General features: G+C 42.3%; 1 protein-coding gene across 1 annotated transcript in view; it reads left to right on the forward strand.

Moving 5' to 3' along the window:
- LOC129172048 (sodium channel protein type 4 subunit alpha-like) overlaps positions 1-21,379 on the forward strand; it is a 67,758-nt gene that overhangs the window by 13,796 nt on the left and 32,583 nt on the right. Inside the window, exons 4-15 of the mRNA XM_054761388.1 lie at positions 728-818; positions 1,580-1,708; positions 3,916-4,007; positions 4,085-4,327; positions 4,413-4,476; positions 13,153-13,294; positions 16,107-16,304; positions 16,367-16,549; positions 18,480-18,851; positions 18,921-19,050; positions 19,137-19,375; positions 21,152-21,325. Of these exons, the coding sequence (XP_054617363.1) occupies positions 728-818; positions 1,580-1,708; positions 3,916-4,007; positions 4,085-4,327; positions 4,413-4,476; positions 13,153-13,294; positions 16,107-16,304; positions 16,367-16,549; positions 18,480-18,851; positions 18,921-19,050; positions 19,137-19,375; positions 21,152-21,325 (2,057 nt within the window). The remainder of the gene's footprint in view (positions 1-727; positions 819-1,579; positions 1,709-3,915; positions 4,008-4,084; positions 4,328-4,412; positions 4,477-13,152; positions 13,295-16,106; positions 16,305-16,366; positions 16,550-18,479; positions 18,852-18,920; positions 19,051-19,136; positions 19,376-21,151; positions 21,326-21,379) is intronic.

A 21,379-nucleotide genomic window follows, 5' to 3' on the forward strand; every position in this document is an offset into this window, starting at 1 on the left:
GATGCAACTTCCTGTGGACCATGTGACTTGCAAAATATTCAAACATCTTGCGAGGGGCAACAAAACAGAGTGAAAACCCCAGGGACGTGACAAAAGTGTGAATTTTAACAAAATTGTTGTTTTTTTTTAAAAGAAAATACTCTTAAAGTATAGTTGGGATACAAAGAACACAAACATGTGAAAAAATAACATTTAAAGTCTAATTTTAGGAATAAGCGACAAGCAAGAAATGCCTATTTTTCAAGGCAGTTAACATGAATCTTTTCAGCTGTTTTTAAAAATATATATATTTTACAGTTTCAGTGTCTTCAGTATTCAGTGTAATGGCCCCCCTGTGTATTTTACTCGGCTTGTACCGTACTGGTCTGGGTCCAGCATTGAACACCTCACCAGGGAGGCGTCCAGGATGTGTCCACCTATACTGGCTCCACTCAGTGAGCAGGAGCTGTGGTTCGGAGTGCGTCCGGAACGGTCCTTCCAGTTAGCACTAAGAGCTTGTGACTGCAGGTGAGGGCAGGAACGTAGAACTACCAGTAAACGCTCCCCCAGTCTGGTTTGTCAGCGTGCTGAGCTTTTAAAAAGTGTTTTTTATTGCTTCATTTATCCGCAAGAGGAAAATGGGGTCATCCTAATGGATATATTTTATGGGATTATGAAGTTGGTTCTCCTTTTTTTGGTGAAAGAGTGAAATTCAAATTCCAATGTACACTTTCCTTGACCACTTCCACATTATTCAGCCTGTTCATCATGTTCACCATTCTGACCAACTGCTTCTTCATGGCCATGTCAGACCCGGCACCATGGACCAAGTACCTGGAGTAAGTGCTTATACAGTACTATAATATTTTGATGTCCTTCTGCTAAACGAGAACGTGAAACTCAGCTACATGTCGTATGTTCTGTTGTGGAGCCTTCCAGAATCAAACACTCGCGTGAGTATACAGTATGACGCATGCTATGTTTGCTGTCACGTTGTCGTATGGATTGAATATGGATCGATTTCCTCTCTGAGCAACGCTTGGTGCAGTGGGTGCAGCTAAGCATGTTTTGCATGCAGCATTGTCCGCCTTTACATTTACATTCCATTATGTTGAGCGATGCCCTAGCGGAGATTCAAACCAAGGCCTTCCCGATCTCCTGGCTGTGTGGCCAACATGCTAACCACTGGGCCACCCTGCAGCAAACTTAAACGCATATGTAAAAATATCAACGTGTCCCCCAGCATCGTTTGATTTTTCAGTGTGTGGCCCTCTGTGGAAAGTGCGGACGCCCCCGGTCGAATAAATACTGTCCATGGTGCCCCTCGGCAGTAAAGGCCGAAGAGGGTTTTAATCGGGGGTTTAATAGGTTTAAAATCAACATGATTTCTTTAAATAGAACATAGAAATTCAAATTAAGTTTGTTTTATTCATTTATGTCACATAAAAGAAGTTAATTTGGTGTTCACATATTTCCTCATTCATCTTAAATGAATATTGATTTCTATTTTTTTCATAAATGTGTTTCAGTCTGTGTGTGTTTTAAAAAAGTGCGCGAATGCATGGAATTCGCTCATCTTCTTTTCTATTTTCCTCTTCAGGTACACTTTCACTGCCATTTACACTTTTGAATCAGCAATAAAGATATTTGCACGAGGATTCTGTATAGTTCCCTTCACCTTTTTGAGGGACCCATGGAACTGGCTGGACTTCAGCGTCATTGTCATGGCGTGAGTAGCAATATCATTTCATGACGATACCATTCCATTCATTTCCAGTGGCAGCCTGCATTCTAACAGATGCCATGAATGACCTGCGACGCAAGTCGCAAATATGACCTTTCGAAAATACAGTTTTTCAATTCCGTTGTCAGTTGGTCAGTTTTTAATTTCAATGATAGCGCCAGCAAAATGCCTGTGAATGTTCTCATTCATCCAGGGCATTGAATCAATCACAGCTGGACTGTTCAGGTTGTCTTAGAAGACATTTCGCTTCTCATCCGAGCAGGCGTCATCGGGTCATGTGAAAAAAACACTAGGTGGGGCACACACCAGTCAGATCTTGATGCGAGATCCAATCTATTTATCCTGAAAAGGCGGAGGCATGTCTGTCAAGTTCTTGGGGACATAAGCCAGCCTGCACGTGACAAATTCAACAATACAATGTCAGGACAGGAATGGTTTGGCTCTTTAGTGGTGTCAGATAACCATTGTTAGGATACAATGGAGTGGGGCCTCTCCCCACCAATGATGGTCAACAGTGAGGAAAGCAAGCAGCCACTGAGCAGGCCCGTCACAACACAGACGGGCCAACTCTTCAGCTCATGACTCGGTGGTCCACCTGCACCTTACAGGGAGAGAACACTCTTTTGAGGCCAAAAATGTGCCTATTTTAGACAGAGAAGACAGATGGTTTGAAAGAGGAGCGAGGGAAGTGTTTTTTTAGATGCGAGCCATCTCTCGGCTGATTTTTGCGCTTTGAACTGCGAGCTAAAATTTGGGTACGAGCTGCTATTTACTGGCAGGCATAGCCGAGGACAGCGATTTGGGGGATTGTGTCAACGTGACCGTGGCTGTAGTCGAGAATGGATGTAAATAGCATTAGCGGCGTGAGCATCAGCAGTGTTAGTATAGCAGCGCTAGCATTAGCAGCGCACTAGTTCGTCACCGGGAAAGATTTTCAACACATCGGCAAAACATACGTAATAAAAGGTAATAAAATAATGGCCCTTATTTCCAAAAATGATATCCCTTTACATAATTATTGTTGTAGTTGCATACCAAATTGTTTACCACAAAGAGATTTACGTCCCTTCTTACTATAGATAAAAATGTATTTCTATCTTCGATTAAGTGTGATTAATTATGAGTTAACTATGGACATTATGTGACTAATCGCAATTAAACATTTTAATTGACAGCCCTAATTAAAATACTGTAGTTCAATTTAATTAAAACTGTAATTAAATTAGTAAATTAGCATTTATTGGCACATGAACACACACAAAAGTACAGAAAATTGGTATCGTTGGTACCGATTTCCAGGTACGGTGTATTGGTGCTGTACATTTAAATGTGAAAGGTGCCCATCCGTAGTTTTAGGGATGTCCCAATCAGCATTTTTGGCCTCCGATCCCAGCTAATTTTTTGGGATCAGATCTGATCCTATTTCGAGTCTCGAGCCGATACTTTGCAAAAATGATATTTATAGTTCATGGCGCTGTGAAAAGAAGTTAAAATAACATGTATAATGCTTTACAGCCTTGTCGCTATCATGGAATAGTGTTTAGAAGACATTATGTAAACAAGACATGACTTACTCCGTTCTGTGGCAACTTTGACGTCGTTCTTCTTGTCTTTTTTTTCCGGCGTACTGGTGGAATAGCATCCTTTTTCAAAATGCGTTTATACCATACTCGTACTTTCAAGCCAAATGCTTCTTATAAAAGGTTTCCTTCATAACAGTCATCAGTGAAATGATAACTGCAAAGAACGGAACTCTAGGTGAGCGTCCAGCTATCGCTTGTTCTCTGCACTTGCTTCACCCATTTTTGTCTTAAACCTTCCTCTTTTGGAAAAGAAAACAAATACAGTGATACTATGAACATCCAGCAGCAACACAACGTTTTGGTATGACTACTATTTTGATGAAAAATATGCCGAACCACGTCGACCATCTACCTCGATAAGCGTTTGTTTGCTCCGCTTTAGCTGAGAAGTGTCACCCGATGACGTCACTTCCCGAATGAGGCTGAAATATAAATGTACTTTTTGAGAATTTAGCGTTTGCTTTCAAAAATCGAACAATGTAGAACACAATTACACGTCAGGGACCCTTTAAAGAAATCTATGAAAAACTGCTGCTTATATTCCACATGTTGGTGTTATGCGCTGAACAGGAAGTCACCTTTTTCTTTGCTCTTGTCATCAAATTGCAGATATTTAACAGAATTTGTCGACCTCGGAAACGTCTCTGCACTCAGAACCTTCAGAGTGCTACGTGCCCTGAAAACCATCTCCGTTATTCCAGGTAAAACACATCTTTTCATTCCCGCCATGCACAAATCCAGCCAAATATCCGTATGTTGATTCCTCCCATCCACGCAGGCCTGAAGACCATTGTCGGAGCGCTCATCCAGTCTGTGAAGAAGCTAGCAGACGTGATGATCCTGACTGTCTTTTGTCTCAGCGTGTTCGCCCTCATCGGCCTGCAGCTTTTCATGGGGCTGCTGCGACAAAAGTGTGTTCGCAGCCTCATGCACTGCATCAACTCCTCCTATAGTCCTAATGCATCTTTCATCTGCAACAACAGAACCTGGAGCTCCAGGGCAGACTTTCTCACCAGTGAAGGTTCGACAGTCGTTACGCTGGGAGATCAATTTTGGAAAGTGATGAAAATTCAACAGCCTGTTCGTCTTGTTTCCGTTTCTTGTAGATAATTTTTACAAAATTGAAGGAGCAAAGGATGCCTTAATATGTGGATATGGCAGCGATGCAGGGTAAGTGAGTGTTGCCACTTGTAACTCATCTCTTATATAATTGTAAAATGTCTAATGGCTTTTCATGGCACGCATGTCATGTTTACGGTCCACAGGCTCGGGCTAAATAGACTTTTCACAACGAGCACAAAGACTGGATAATGTGGCTCCATATTTCAGTCCATGACATAATGTATAGAGGAGTGATGCCCTCAGAGGGCGGGGGTGTTGTAGCGTGAGAGAGGCTGTACACAAGACGACATGCAGTGTGGATTATCACCATAGCGCCACTGGCACCCTGCACTGAGAGACGCGGAGTTGCCAGCTGGAGAGAGGGGGGTCTTTGGAGATTTCATCATCTCAAAAGCTCCACGAAATGATGAGGTTGAATCAGAGTGGACTGGATCACTGGATCACCGGATTGATTGATACTCCCCCGCTATCGGTGTGTTGTAGTTTGTTCCGTCTATTTGAAAAGAAATAAATATTAATCCCCAATGAGATAGATTAATAAAAAATTCTAATCCCAAAGGGGAAAATTATATGGGTCAATTAATATCAACATGTAGCGACATCACGCTTGCAGTGAAGGACTTTGTTTCCAGTGACAGGCACTGTGTGACACCGGCCAAATATTGCTACTCAGCCTACATACGGAATAATCCTATAAATCTGCAAATGCTTTTGAAATAAGCACAACAGGATGACTCTGCCCATGCCAGGCCCAGTTCAGGGGTTATAGTGAACTAAATACCCATCTGTGTCAATCTGAATGCCTGCCGCTTTAAGAAATGCCTTCTGTGACTGTTGGCGCTTGTGTTAATGATGCGACTAGAAGATATGAATGACCAGCAAATAATTAAAAGTCTTTTTTTGCAGGGAAGCTTTGAGCAGGTACACTCTGCTCACATGGGGGCTGTTAAGCATATTGTATGTCCGCTTCGTAGAGTTCATTCCACAGAATATACACCAAGGACGTCACAAGACACTACGTTCACGAGACGAGACAATGCACGAGACTGGGTCTCTCAGAACGAGGGGTACTGGACCACCTAATTCCGGTGGTGTCAGAGCTTAGTCAGCAATAAGTTTCCAGTGAGGGTTGGACTCTGCCAGACTGCCCTTTGTCACCGATTCTGTTAATTGCTTTTATGGGCAGAATTTCTAGGCGCAGCCAGGGTGTTGAGGGGTTCCGGTTTGGTGGGTGCAGGATTGGGTCTCTGCTTTTTGCGGATGATGTGGTCCTTCTGGTTTCATCAGGCCGTGCTCTTCAACTCTCACTGGATCGGTTCGCAGCCGAGTGTGAAACATCCGGGGTGAGAATCAGCACCTCCAAGTCCAAGTCCATGGTTCTCGCCCTGGAAATGGTGGAGTGTCATCTCCGGGTCGGGGATGAGATCCTGCCCCAAGCGGAGGAGTTTAAGTACCTCGGGGTCTTGTTCATAAGTGAGGGAAGGATGGAACGTGAGATTGACAGGCGTCTGTGGTGATGCGGACTCTGCACTGATCTCTTGTGGTGAAGAGGGAGCTGAGCTGAAAGGCAAAGCTCTCAGTTAACCGGTCCGTCTACGTTCCCACCCTCACCTATGGTCATCAGCTTTGGGTACTGACCGAAAGGACAAAATCATGGGTACAAGCGACCAAAATGAGTTTCCTCCATAGGGTGGCTGGGCTCTCCCTTAGACATAAGGTCACAAGCACCGTCATCCGGGAGAAACTCGGAGTAGAACCGCTGCTTGTCCGCATTGAGAGGAGCCAGATGAGGTGGTTTGGGCATCTGGTCAGGATGCCTCCTGTCTCTCGCTCTCGCGTTCTCAGCGCACACAAAATACATTCCAACCTGAACTGTAGATGAAATAAACACATAACAATTTATTCTGTACCATTTTGCATTGCAACTCAGTGATTGGCAGGGAACAACAAGCTGCTTTATGAAACCAAAGCAGCAAGCGAGTTTTCGGCGTGAAAAGTGTGCAGTGAATTTCAAGTAAAGTTCTAGGATAAAATAGTGCCACAACAGGCTGCTTTAAAACAGAAAGTCAAATAAGGAAATTAAAGTTTACCTAATTAATAGGGCTGTCAAATGATACTTAAAAAAAAAATCAGATTAAGATAAGATAAAATATGCCTTTATTAGTCCCACAAGGGGAAATTCCATGTTTACAGCAGCAAAAGTAGAAGAGCACACAAAAGCAGATACCAAAGCACACAAGAGCAGAAAAAGTGCAAAATTAAGAAGTTATCCACACTATTTACAGCTGTGTACGTGTTGATCCAGCCACGGGTTTATTGCATGGTTATTGTGCGGTTTATTGCACAGTTTTTGCACGGTACAGGATTTTTTTGAGCAGTTTTTGTTATGGAGTCTGACAGCTGTTGGAAGGAAAGACCTGTGATAGCTCTGCTTCACACACTTTGGATGTATCTGTCACTAATGGAGCTCCTTAGTGCAGTGAGTGTGTGTTGGAGGGGGTGTTAATCACAGTTAATCGCAATTAATTAATTAAGATTAATCACTATTAGCAACTATGTCTGAAATATGACATTTTTTACAGAAAGAACAGAAAGATAAAGGACAGAACAGGATTATATCTATTTGTATGTATTAACAGCTCCAAATGAATTGAATATGTCAACAAAGGCTGGGCCATATGGACTAAAAGTTTTTTTTATTTATTTAGGCTGAATATCGATATACGATATATATCCCGATATTTTATCTTATAGAAAAATAGCCGCTGAATTAAAGTAGTCCATTCTCTTTTTGGAGTCGATTTTGAAAAAGTGAAATATAATCTTCAATTTTATTTTCTTCAACCGGCTGCACTCACGCTAGCCCCTCTGCAGCTGGGTTAGCGCCGTTAGCTCTTCCATCTTGTTGGGGAGAGATCTCAGGTTCCCCATGATGACAGACGGTAAACATGGTTTATACTGTCTTTTCCGCTGTCGGCGCTTCACTCCCGCTACACAGCCTCTCCTCCTCCGTGTCTCCGCGGGGACCTCTGGTGGCTCGGCTTAGCAAAGGCGTGTGTGGCTCAAAGCTGACAGCTGCTCCCGAGTGGAAACAATGGAGCCATGAATGAATGAAGCAAGAGGCAAGCTACAAACATAACAAGAGGAACATCCATAGCTGCACACTGGCTTAAGGGGTCGGTATGGTACAAAAAAACAACTGGAAAGTAGGGATAAAGCACTTTTAACCACTAAAAACGCAAGTACAGAGCTGCAGTAACTAGCTGCCACTCGGCCGACGCCATCTTGAAACATGAGATTGCGTTCAAAGACATCACGCAATATAAAGCAAACTTACTTGTTTTCAATGTATTTTCCAGCATACTTAAATGTAGCAAATTACAAAGTGAGTGATAAAACTATCCACTTTGTTTTTCTTTATTCAAATGCATTTATTTATTAAGAAAACTAAATTTACCGGCGTATGACATCATCCAACGTAAATATTTAGATGGGGGCAGGATGGGACGGAGACTTTAATAAGTCAAGATGGATGGATGGATGGACAGACATGACAGATAGATAGATAGATAGATAGATGGGTGGGGCAGAGCAGTGATTCTCAGCTGGTCGCGGAGCCGTATTCGGTGGGTTGTGGGGTCTTTGCCAAAAAAATAATGTAATGACCTGATGTCCCTACTACGCCACCACGAAGTGCGTGCTATGTTTATAGGCGACTTGGTGAAGCTTGAGGGGAGGGGAAGGACATCGAGTGTGGACTTAACGTGCCGTCCATCCGACACACAGCTAGATATTTGGATGTCTGCTGGTAGAGCGCGGCATAAAGCGAAAGCTCACGTTGGGTTGCGTGCTTGAACTTCACTGACAAAGAAGACTATCAGGTACTGGGAGGCGTTTCACGCCCAAAATAGTAGTCATGCCAAAGCATTGTGTTGCTGCTGGATGTTGATAGTATCTGAGTGATACTGTAGGTTTGTTTTCTTTTCCGAAAGAGGAAGGTTCAAAGCAACAATGGATGAAGCAAGTACAGAGAACGAGAGACAGATGGACACCCTTTCCTTCTTCTGCCTTTATTCTCTACCTTTGCAGATGTGCTAAAATAAAGCATAAAAATGAATTAAAATTTCACTTACCCTTCATTTTGATGACAAGTAATAACTATAGTGACAAAGGTAATCGCTCACCTTAACACTAAACACATGCCGACTTTCCATTCTTTAATTATTGTCTCTTTAGCCATATTGTGCTGAGCAGCCAGGACAGGGGTGCGTAAGATGAGAGCCTCTGGAATTTTGTATGACTGTCAGGGGCTTTCAAATTCTATTAGGTCCTTGTTAAAACCCGTTTAAAAGTCAACTGAGAGCTGATGTAGACAACAATACAGCTGTTTGAATGAATTCTTACTTAAGTTAGGGGGTTAGCGAGCCTTGAATGTCATCGTTTTTAATCTCCCTCCCTCACCTACACTCCAAAAAAGCACAGGGACTTAATCTCCTAAGAAGTAAAATCTGACTCAGTGACTTGTGTTCATTTCAGAGAGAAAAGCAGATACGCTTAAGGGCATTAAGAGGAAAATTGCATCATTTTAGGTCAGTAAGATCAGACCTATCCAGCTGTTCCACAGTTTACCTACAAGTTAGCGCTGTGCTCTTCTTCTTCTTCTTGTTTGCGACCCCGCCTTTTCCTGACGTGCATATAGACTGTGTGGAAAATAATAACCGTACAAGGAGGATTTGTGCATGCATTTGCATTCATTTGAAAAGAAAAACAACGCAAACATGCGCTTTGGGGCAGGGTTGTCAGGGTTTCCATAGCCTACACTGTGCATTTGAAGGAAAAATAACATCGGCCTGTTGACGGTTTTGATAGAACTTTTTGAGGCTGGCTGTGGAGACAGGCAAGATATTAAGCAGGTCAGGATGGAGGACGTAAAACATAGAGGATGCTTAATCTTTTGAGTGTATTCCAACAAGTAATCCCTGAGTAGATTTCCAAATTAAAGCTTTGGATAGGGTATGATGACACAAACACACGCAGACAAGCCTGCACAGACACCACTCAGCCCAGCCCACATGTGCACAGACACACATGTATATATTTGTCATGCATTTGTTGTCGTTCGCGCTTAATGCTTATTGGGTTACTTGTATTATTTATTATTTCTTTAGTTGTTTGCGATGCTCATGTTTGCAATGTCGTGATAAATCAGCTCTGATAAGGAATGATAATTTGATGCAAATGGGTTAGCCCGACAACACAGGGATGCCAGACGCTGTTTGTGCAGAGGCAGATCGAATCCCATAAGATGTGTGCATTACACAGGCGTACGCGAAAACGAAATATATATGTTTGGTCTCCAGGGTAGTTACAGTTGAACATCAGGTGGCGTTTATGGCAGCATTTCACTGCAGGACGAGAGACTGCAGGATCAGTATATGTTTTGTCATGGGATACATTAGTCCAGGGGTGTCCAAAGCGCGGCCCGTGGCACATTCTACAAATATAATTTAACAAGAAAAAAAAACAAACATATATTAAGACCAAATCTAATGAGAACAATTTTTAATTTCATGAGAATAACATTGTAATATGATGAGGAAAGATAACATAATTTTAATAGCATAAAGTTGAAATCTTAAAGAAAAAAGACGTCATCATAATATGATGAGAAACAAACAAAACTGTGAATAAAGTCATCGTTTTTGGACAATTAGGTTGCAGATAAAGTTGTAATGTTATGAGAATAAAGGCAAAATATTTGGGAAATGAAGTCATAATTAAGATAAGAAAACAAAAAGTAAGCTGTCATTTTACGAGAATAAAGTCAACATATCAAGAGGAAAAAAAAAGTCGTATTCTAAGGAGATAAAAAGTTGCAGTTTTACAAGAATAAATGAGTAATATTATGAGGAAAAATAATGTTAGCGTCATAGAATTGAAACACAGTGGTGTGAAAAAGTGTTTGCCCCCTTCCTGATTTCTTTTTTTTGTATGTTTGTCACACTTAAATGTTTTGGATCATCACACAATTTTAAATATTAGTTAATAGCAACACAACTGAACACAAAATGCAGTTTTTAAATGAAACCTTTTATTATAAAGGGAGAAATCCCAATTTACAAGGCCCTGTGTGAAAAAGCGATTGCCCCCCTGTTAAAACATAACTTAACCAAGATTAATTGAGATGTTTCAGTGTGGAAAAGGTTATAAAACCATTTCTAAAGCTTTGGGACTCCAGCATACCACAGTGAGAGCCACGATCCGCAAATGGCCTAAACATGGAACAGTGGTGAACCTTCCCAGGAGTGGCCGGCCAACCAAAATGACACCAAGAGCGCAGCAACGACTCATCCAAGATGTCACAAAAGACCCCACAACAACATCCAAAGAACTGCAGGCCTCACTTGCCTCAGTTAAGATCAGTGTTCATGACTCCACCATAAGAAAGACACTGGGCAAAAACAGCCTGCATGGCAGAGTTCCAAGACCAAAACCACTGCTGAACAAAAAGACCATTAAGACTCATCTCAATTTTGCCAGAAAACATCTTGATGATCCCTGAGACCTTTGGGAAAATACTCTGTCGTCTGACAAGACAAAAGTTGAACATTTTGTAAGGTGTGTGTCCCATTACATCTGGCGTAAAAGTTAACACCGCATTTCAGAAAAAGAGCATCATACCAACAGTAAAATATGCTGGTGGTAGTGTGATGGTCTGGGGCTGTTTTGCTGCTTCAGGACCTGGAAGACTAAAAAAAAGACAAAAAAATCAATCATTTTCTATGCCGACAATGATCCAAAACACACCAGCAAGTCCACCTCTGAATGGCTGAAGAAAAACAAAACGAAGACTTTGGAGTGGCCTAGTCCAAGTCCTGACCTGAATCCTATTGAGATGCTGTGGCATGACCTTAAAAAGGCGCTTCATGCTGGAAAAGCCTCCAATGTGGCTGAATGACAACAATTCTGCAAAGATGAGTGGGCCAAAATTCCTCCCCAGCGCTGTAAGAGACTCATTGCAAGTTATCACAAACGCTTGATTGCAGTTGTTGCTGCTAAGGGTGGCCCAACCAGTTATTAGCTTTAGGGGGCAATCACTTTTTCACACAGGGACATGTAGGTTTGGATTTTTTTTCTCCCTTAATTGTTTGATGATCTGAAACATTTAAGTGTCACAAACTAAGAAATTGAGACGGCAAACGGCAAACACTTTTTCACACCACTGTATTTGTATAACATAATAATATTATGCTAAACAAACAAAACAAAATAATGTTGTCATTTTTGGGGATTTAAATATGGCTTTTAGACTCCTCTAGACATTAAATAACACCCCTATAGTCGCCTCTACACTTGAATTACCCAATATAGTTGACATAATAACAGACAATAATCTATCTAAGACATAAATAAGACTCCTGCTCATGTGTGAACAGTAGCTCATGTTTTTATTAGGGATTATTGCGCCTGTTGTGAGATAATGCAGAGCTGCAACAAAAGCCTCTTGTTCTGGCAATCAAGTCTGGTGCTTGTGTGTCTCAGCGAACATTACAGCAGCATAACTGACGCCTAGTGACAAGTGTAGAATACCACATGTCATTCACGGTGTCTTTGAATGCGCTTTCCGAATGCCTTATATTTATATTTTAGTTCATTTTGCCATTTTATGCTTGAAATGCTTAATTTAGTCAAATCAAATTTGCTTCAATATGTGTTTTCATTACTAATAATAACCACAGAAGAGCATGAGTCGTGCTTTAATCAATATATTTTTGAAAAACTGATAGAGTGAAGCCGCAAAATTCAAAGCGCAAAGTAGCGAGGGATGACTGTGCTACACTACTGCAACTTCACAAAAAAATCCTGTTAAATTAATGCAACTTTTGACTGCTACTGTAATTGGTAATTGGACAGGTACAGTATGTCCTAAAAAATGAGGGTGATTATCCTATCGTTAAGTGCATGGTAGGGTTTCCTGTTTATTGATCCTGTGCCATACGTTGTAAACCTTTCGTGGGAAGTGTAACTTGTGCTTGGGCCGTTTTCCCACACTGGGTCAAAGGTTAGCCGGGTGGAAGAAAGAGGACGGTGCGGTGGCTGTCTCGTGAAGCCTCCTCCGTCCTCGCTGCTGGATATTAGCGAGCATCCCAGCCCAGCTGGCTGCTTGCTGGGATGTCCAGCTGTTCTCACAGCAGCGCTCTCCGCCCAGCTGTTGAGCAGCCATTATGAAATTATTCTGCACTCAGATTGACATGACAGCCCGGCTTGTTCTCAGCTGCCAGACCTAAATATTTGCTGTAATGCCACCGCGTTGACAATGAAGATCAGAAATGGAGGCAGCGAACTGAAAAAATGTTTGAACCTCAATTTGATATCCATCTGGCTTGGCATATAATCTCTTTTGCTCCGGTGCCGTTTTAGTGCAGGCAGAGTGGGATGAATTTCAAGTGCCCTCTTCAGTTGAAATAATGGTGATGATAGCACTGATGTGGACTTACTGACTCACCCGCCTCTCTCGCCTGCTGAGTCAAAGGCCACCAGGCTGAATGTAGATACGAGAGATGTTTTTAACCCTGTTACAGCAGCAGCAGCAGCACCGCACGCTATCGCAACCGTATCTGTACCCAGATGCTGTTGACTGGCGTGTGCGCTGCCTTTTGTTTATCCGGCATTTCCTCTCCAAAAAAATCTGAGCGCTGTATTTACACGGTTTGTGCATTACAGGAAGTGTCCAGACGGGTTTGACTGCCTAAAGGTTGGAAGAAATCCAAACTACGGCTACACCAGCTTTGATACCTTCGGCTGGGCTTTTCTGGCCCTTTTTCGTCTCATGACCCAGGACTACTGGGAAAAGCTGTTTCACCAGGTACAGTTTCACTCTTCACTGTTTCATACGCACGGTATGTCGCAAAAGTGAGCACACAGTGAGTTCTTTGCCATGAAGTGCCATGTTGAACTTCCAGTGACCCGTACGAGAGCGTGACACAAAATTTAACACACCTGCTTCCCATTCACACCTGAGACCTTGCAACACTAACCGGTCACATGACCCCGGGGAGAAAAAAATGACTAATTGGGCCCAGTTAGTACAGTTTAACACAGGGGTGTACTCACTTTTGTTGCCTTCAGTTTAGACATTAATGGTTGTGTATCGAGACAGGAAATTTACATTGACATTCAAGCTGGACACTGACTACTTTAATTGTTGTGTTGTTTCTTACCATAAAATATTTGCAGAAATGTTTGGGGTATACTCACATAAGAATTTTAGTCCAGTTTGAGGGTGTCGCTTGGAAACTTGAAGTTTCACAGCCACAACCGGGGACAGCCGTGTCTGGGGGGGTCCCTCTGGTGGCCCGGCAGCCAACCGTTGGCCAATGAACTGCTCTCCTGGGAACAATGCATTATGGGAAGAAGTTAAAATAGCTGTTTTTTGTTATTTTAAACTCGTATTGGTACTTGTCTTGTATATTTCCTAGCTAACTTTTGAGTGTTAAGTTGCTGTCTGATGATTTTAGCGTTCTTAGTAAGATGACACAGTGAGTCAGACTGTTATATTCGGTAACGACCTCTTGCGATTTCCTCGTGATTAGCTCGTCATTGATTGGCTCCTGCTGACGAAAGAGCTGCCGTTTTCCTCACTGACTTGCGAGCGGCACAGTACTGAAACGATTAGTAGTAGTTCTGAAGTACTGGAGATGTCAGGAGATTAGAAAATGGTCATAAATCAGCCACATGGCTGTATAAGCCGCAGGGTTTCAAGTTTAAGAAAAAAGTAGCTGCTTATACACCGGAAATTACGGTAATTACATTTTTTTTAAATTTTGTTAAATTTTAATATTTCAATATACAGTATTTTCACACAGTTAGAAGGTACTACAGTACTTTGATTTTAAAAAAAAGAGCACTCCTCCATAATATTTGTACCCATATAAAGGCATTATGATGATCTGCATATATCGTATCACGTCACGTCACGTCACGTCACGTCACGTCACGTCACGTCACGTCACGTCACGTCACGTCTTATCATATCATCCATTTTCTATGCCGCTTCGCGGGGGTATGCTGGAGCCTATCCCAGCTGACTTTGGGCGAGAGGCGGGGTACACCCTGCACTGGTCGCCAGCCAATCGCAGGGCACATATAGACAAACAACCATTCACACTCACATTCATACCTATGGACAATTTAGAGTCTCCAATTAACCTCACCTGCATGTTTTTGGAATGTGGGAGGAACCCGGAGTACCCGGAGAAAACCCACGCGCACACGGGGAGAACATGCAAACTCCACACAGAGATTCATATCATATCATATTACAGTATATTATATTAGAATTATTTCTTTAATTATTTCTTTTTAAAATGTTATTGAATTTAAATATTTCAATATACAGTATTTTTGACACAGTTATAAGGTACTACAGTACTCTGATTAAAAAAACAGTACTCCTCTATATAGGTATTATGATGGCTTGCATATTGATTAATGATACATTCAAAAACCTGTCTTAGCGGCCACCTGTATAGAACGGCCACCTGCCTATAGCGGCCACTGAAAAATCCCCCGCAGAAAATGTACATGTTATAGACCCTGTGTATAGCGGTCACCTGTCGCGGCCAGCGGCCACCCATTTTGTATCCCTTGGCCAATATCTGACCGCATATAGCGGCCAAAATGCCGACTCAAGCAGAAGCTTCATGCACGTAAAAGTTTCGTTTTTTAAGCAATGAAGTCGTCGTGTGTAGACTTTAATTACTGAGTCCTAGTTCGACATAAAAAAGCCGTCTTCTTACTTTGCAATGCCACCCTGAAAAGATTCAATGATGGCCAAAAAGGTAATCTTCCCACTTTGCAATGCCGTGAATAGATTCTAAAATAGCCAAAACACCTGAATAAAACATCTAAAATATCACTTAATTGCCAACTAATTAGAGATTAGAAGCCCATTCAATAAGAAAGGAGCGATGGTATTGTTAGTTTACGACAATCTTCGCACCTCCTCCGCACTCAATTGTTCACGCACACACCCATTCATGACTGCTTCACGCGTATCCTGTACATATATCCTCAGGCTCGTTCACTAAAAGTTTTATTTCTTGCTTTTAAAATCGTGTTTTAAAAAAAATCTAAGATGGAAATTTGTGACGTTCTGCAGGACAGGAGCGAGCATCCCCTGTCCTGTGCTCTTATTTGGCGGGCTGTGCCTTCTCCGGGGAAGCAGAGGAAGCCGCTTCATGCCTGGTGGCCGCACAGCTGCGGTCAATTAACATTTGTGGCGGATAAAAGGCCAGCGCCGTCGAATGTGCGGCGCTGGTTCATTGTTGTTATTGATATTACTAGTTTCCTCACCTGGAGCTGTTAGCTAGATTTACCTAACTGTTTATGTGTCAACAGAGCCTTTTCCCCTACATCTCTTGGTTTTGCTCCAGTCTTTTTGTGAATACATGTTAATATGTGTGCGCACAAATTCAAAATGGCCGCCAACCTGTCTATAGCGGCCACCTGTCTATAGCGGCCACTTTTGCCGTTTCCCTTCAGTGGCCGCTATAGACAGGTTTGACTGTACATCCGTTAACACTGTATAAAGACTTAATACATTGAAATTGTAGTACCTTAATTGTAAACAATCGACTGACTTCCATTCTAATGCATTTGTGTCTTATGTCTTCAAGACACTGCGCTCAGCCGGCAAGACCTACATGGTGTTCTTTGTGCTGGTTATCTTCCTGGGCTCCTTCTACCTGGTCAATCTGATCCTGGCTGTTGTAGCCATGGCCTACGAGGAGCAGAATCAGGCGACCATCGCCGAGGCCTGGCAGAAGGAGAGAGAGTTTCAAATGGCCATGGAGCACCTCCGTCGAGAGCAAAGAGTATGTCAGCGTGGATCAGCGGATGATGAACATCTATTAACGTCGTTCCTTTCTGTGTGAAGTTGGCAGCAAAGAGACAAGCACAAGAGACCGACTCCATCTTGTCCCCAGAGTTGTCTCCGTTCTGTGTGAAGACAGGAAGCATGAGGAGAAGCAGCACTAGAAGGAGACGATCTCACAGGACGTTATCGGAAGAAACTGCAGAGGAAGCTGAAGACACGATTGACCCACTAGATGAGCTGAAGGTACATCACACCATACAGTGACTTTTTTATCGGGAAAACATTGTTGGGGTGCCAATCACTTAGTTACACTACAAAGGAAAAACTACAGCGATTGCTTTTCCTGTCTGTCTTAGCTGCCTAGTTGCGTACATATCAACAGAATTGCTTATATTCTTTTTCCACTTCACAATGTTGCATGGCAATTTGCAATTTATGGCAAACAAGCATTAAAGTGAAATAGGCTGTTCATCAGTGGATCAAAAGTAAAAAAAAAAAACAGAACTCCCTCCCCCCCAAAAGTAGAAATAAAATGTTCACTAAAGGACTTACTAATGAGTAGCTGTGCCATTCTTGTTAATCACCTCAAAAATTGGCTTAGGCATGCTTGATGCCAGAGTTTCCAGGAGGATCGTGGGAATGTTGCTCCAGGTGGGGAAGATGGCTTCACGGAGGGCATCCACTGTCTGGAACTGATGTCCGTTTTTGTAAACTTCCCTTGCCATCCATCCTCAAATGTTGTCCATTGGATTTAGACCACGGAAACACGCAGGATGGTCCAAAAAAGTTAGGTTATTCTTCTGGAAGAAGTCCTTTGTGAAGTGCACCGTTGTCCTGTTGAAAAAGTTACACAGACAAGGGCCTTCAGTCATGAGGGATGCCCCTGCAACATCTCCACATAGCCAACTTCCGTTTGACGCCCCTGCACAACCTGAAGTCTATTATTCCATTGAAGGATCATGATGGTGCACCTTCCACTGTGTCGTGTGGAAAACTTCTCAGGTAGGATCTCCTTGTCACGTCAGTAACGTTGGAAGCCATCAGGACCATCAAGGTTAAATTTTTTCGCGTCAGAGAATAAAACTTTCTTTCACCCTTCAGTGTTCCATATTTGGTGCTCTTGTGCAAATTCTAAACAAGCAATTTCATATTGTTGAGGGAGACAAGGCCTTTGAAGACGTTTTTTGTTCTTCAAACCCTTCTCTGATGGTTATTGGACTGCACTCGGCACCAGTAACAACCTTCATTTGGGCCGAGGATGGTCCCGTGTCTTGACGGACAGCTATTGGGATCCTCCGGCACAGGGCCAGTGACATATTTTGGGTCGACCACTTGACTTTTTTTGTTCCATAAGCCTCAGGATCTTTGAAGAAGTTCCAAAAGACTGTCTTACTGCCTCAGCAGCAATGGCGCGCTGCAAGAGGCCTTGCTTATGCAGCCTTCAGAGAGAGAAAGCTTTTTTGTCTTTGCCAGCAAGAGATCATGACAGTGTGAATACCTGACAGAAAATGACATTTTTGCCAAACGCTCTGATCTTAAACTTTTGATCAGCTGGTGAACAGCCGATTTCACTTTAATGCTTGTTCGCAATAAATTGCCTACCCATTTTTTTTGTCTCTCCCATTTCTTCTGTTTGCATTTTGAAGCTCTGCTTAGAACCTCCTTAAGATCCAACAGTGCAAAATGTAAATTCTTGCAATTTTTCAACTGGTCTTAACATTTTGATGAGGAGTATGTTTGAGACGCTTGGCGTGCGATTTAGTCCACCTCATACAATATTAAGAATGACATTTGTGTTGTAATTAACCTGGGGGCTACGGCCCAACGGTGAACTCATACTCGGTTTGGTTTCATCCACTACATGTGAGCAGTATGCGTACCTCTGTGTTTGTAGTGATTGTGATATTATGTCATCATTTTCACTTGATATCCATCCAGACCACTATTTCCTTAAGACAGAGGGTTCTGTTGCCCCAAAGATCAAAGAAAAGACTTGGAGAGACGGCAGGAATAGTCAGATATACTAAAAAAAATACTCAAAAACCAGCAAGGGTTTAGAGCCTTTTTCCTCGGCTGGGTCAAAATCTCCACTGCAGCCTTTCCTGCATTTCCTGCATATTGTTTGTGTTCATTCAAAGCTATCAGAACTAATGTGTCCTCTTTTTTTCTGTAGCCTCCTCTGTCTCCCCTGCCAGCCCACCCTCTGCTGGCCACGCTCTCCTCTCACCCGCTCAGCACCAGGCGAGCAAGCCAGATCAGCATCTTCAGCGCATTTCGGGTACGCAACAACTCTGAGGCTGACTTCGGGGATGATGAGTACAGCATCCATGGGGACGCTTTTCGAAGCCGCACCAGTTCAACTGCGACGCACTGGAAGAGGAGGACAGGCAGTGTGAGGAGCCATTGCTCCCAGGTCTTCACCCCCAGCCTCACGGTGAACGGACGACTCAATGTTTCCCTCGACCACAACGGGGTCACTACAGTGGGACCCCACACCCCAAGCTCCTTGCCGGCTTACAGCATGGAGAGAATCAAGGAGGACACGGTAAGTGTTTAAAGAGTGTTCATTTATTTGGCAGCAGCATTTGAAAATTCTGTGGCATATGTCCCCCAGAAACCAACCAGTGCAGAAGACAGTGTCCAAAAAGTTCTCCTTCAGCCATCCCCCACAGTGACAGAGGGTCCTCCTGTGCACAGAAAAAGGGGACTCAGCTCTGTCAGCTTCTTCAGTGATGCCATGGACGGTGAGTCTTTAGAATGATTCAAATATCTCCTTTAACGTCCAGTTCAGTAAAAAGGTTAGCGTTTTTGTGTGGCTCTTTCTCTACAGAGTTGGAAGAGTCGAGACAAAAGTGCCACCCCTGCTGGTACACGTTTGCCAAGAAGTACCTGATATGGGACTGCTGCTCCTGGTGGCTGAAACTGAAGGAATGGGTAAAGCTGATGGTGATGGATCCTTTCTTGGACTTGGGTATCACCATATGTATCGTGCTGAACACCCTCTTCATGGCCCTGGAGCACTACCCCATGACTGAGGAGTTCAACACCATGCTCTCGGTGGGGAATCTGGTGAGAACCTTTATATACCGTAATTTCCGGTATATTAGACACATCCACAAAATTTAAACAGAAAAAAAGATTTGTTCATATATAGTGCACACCTGCCTATGAGCGGCCGGTGTCCACGTCGTAACATGGGATATTTAGTACACCAAAATCATTTTTTGTTTTAATAAATGCTTTTTTCCAAACATCCGCAAACAGTGCGTGTAACATGGCTAGTTAAAAAGTCCCTGACACGATTCATCAACTTTGCTTAAATATGCAGAATATTGTTTGTAATTATGTTCTTTGAAAGCGAATGGTAAATTAGCAAAAATGACATTTATAGTTCACGGCGCAAGCCATGACAAGCTAGCTCGCAGCTCAGCGTCATTTCCGGAAGTGAAATCCTCAGGCATCGCTCAGGTAAACAAACATGGCCGTGTACGAGACAAAGGATGTTTTTGTAGCGAAGATGTGAGCAATAGTTTTGGAGGAGAAAAGAAGAGAGAAACATTTGGAGATGAAAAAGGCAAACATTGTAACTTTATTCTTTGTTTTGTTTGTTTCTCATATTACGACTTTTTCCCCATAAATTTGTCAACTTTTTTCTCTTAACATTATGACTTAACTCTTTTGATATTTATTGTTTATGCATGTAACATTACTGCTCTTTTTTTTCAATTTTTGCTGTTTTTTTGTTTTTACTTTTGTACATGTTTTTCTCATAATATTATGACTTTATTCTTATAATATTTGGACTTTATTATTGTAATATTATAACCTTTAACCATTTATCAGAAATTGCAACTTTATTTATTTATTTATTTTTTTGGTGCTCATATTACAACTTTTTTCCTTAATTAAAAAAAACCTTTTTTCTCTTAATATTATGACTTTATTTTTTAATACTTTTTTTATGCTTGTAAAATGACTGCTCTTTTCCCCATTTTTTTCTTTTTTCTTGCGTTGTATTTGCAGAATGTGCCGAGGGCCAATACAAAACAGCCACGTGCTGTAAATGGCCCCCGGGCCGCACTTTGTTTTTTATAAACCCGAACGCCTGATCCCAACAACATATTTACATGTCTTTTACATTTTTTTTGCACAAGAATCAGAAAGAGGTGATGATGCAACTCTCCACGAATGCATTTCACTTCAGAGCAGTTGTAAGCCATGCAAACGGCCACGAGGTGGCAGAAGTGCCTTTGATAAGAGCTCGGCAGGGATCATGTGAACGGAAGAATCACACATGACAGGGAGGAGGAAGTGAGAGAGCGTGCAGAAGTTTACGCACTGAAGGGAATTTTTAACACATGCGCACACGCGCACACGCGTGCACACACATGCACACACATAGTTCAGTTCGAAATGTGACAATTGTAAATGGTTCATGGTGTTATATTTGTAAATAAATTGTTATTTTGACGTAAAACAACCCCTTTTTTGTGTTGTTTGTGTCGGTATAGTTGTTTAAATATTTGAGCTGTCACAAAAGCAAAAAATAGTTCTGTCAAAGTGAAAGTTTTCTTCCGTTTTTTTAGTCAAGAACTGGTATTTTCCTGAAACTTACCAGTGTTCTATTGCTGATTACTAATGAACGGAAAAAGGTAGAAACAAGCTTTTTTTTTCTAGTGAAAGACGGGAGTCTTTTGGTAGGTTCCATGTTTATATCGCCATAAAACACAATATTCTGTGTACCTTGAAAGATCAGTCAAAATCGTCTAAAATGGCCGGTACTGAAGGGGTTGTCTTTTGAAAAATGGCTGGGATTGAATGAGTTCAGAATGTCGTTTCTTGCAGGTTTTCACTGGGATCTTTACTGCTGAGATGGTACTGAAGCTGATCGCCATGGACCCTTACTACTACTTCCAACAGGGCTGGAATATCTTTGACGGAATCATCGTTTGCCTCAGTCTGATGGAGCTCGGTCTGTCCAATGTTGAGGGGCTATCTGTTCTGCGCTCCTTCAGACTGGTAACTCTTTCAGCACTGTACCCCGAAGAACATTTATGACAATGATATCAACCC

This window comes from Dunckerocampus dactyliophorus, chromosome 2 (genome assembly GCF_027744805.1).
Source record: "Dunckerocampus dactyliophorus isolate RoL2022-P2 chromosome 2, RoL_Ddac_1.1, whole genome shotgun sequence".
In the NCBI taxonomy this organism is placed as follows: Eukaryota; Metazoa; Chordata; class Actinopteri; order Syngnathiformes; family Syngnathidae; genus Dunckerocampus; species Dunckerocampus dactyliophorus.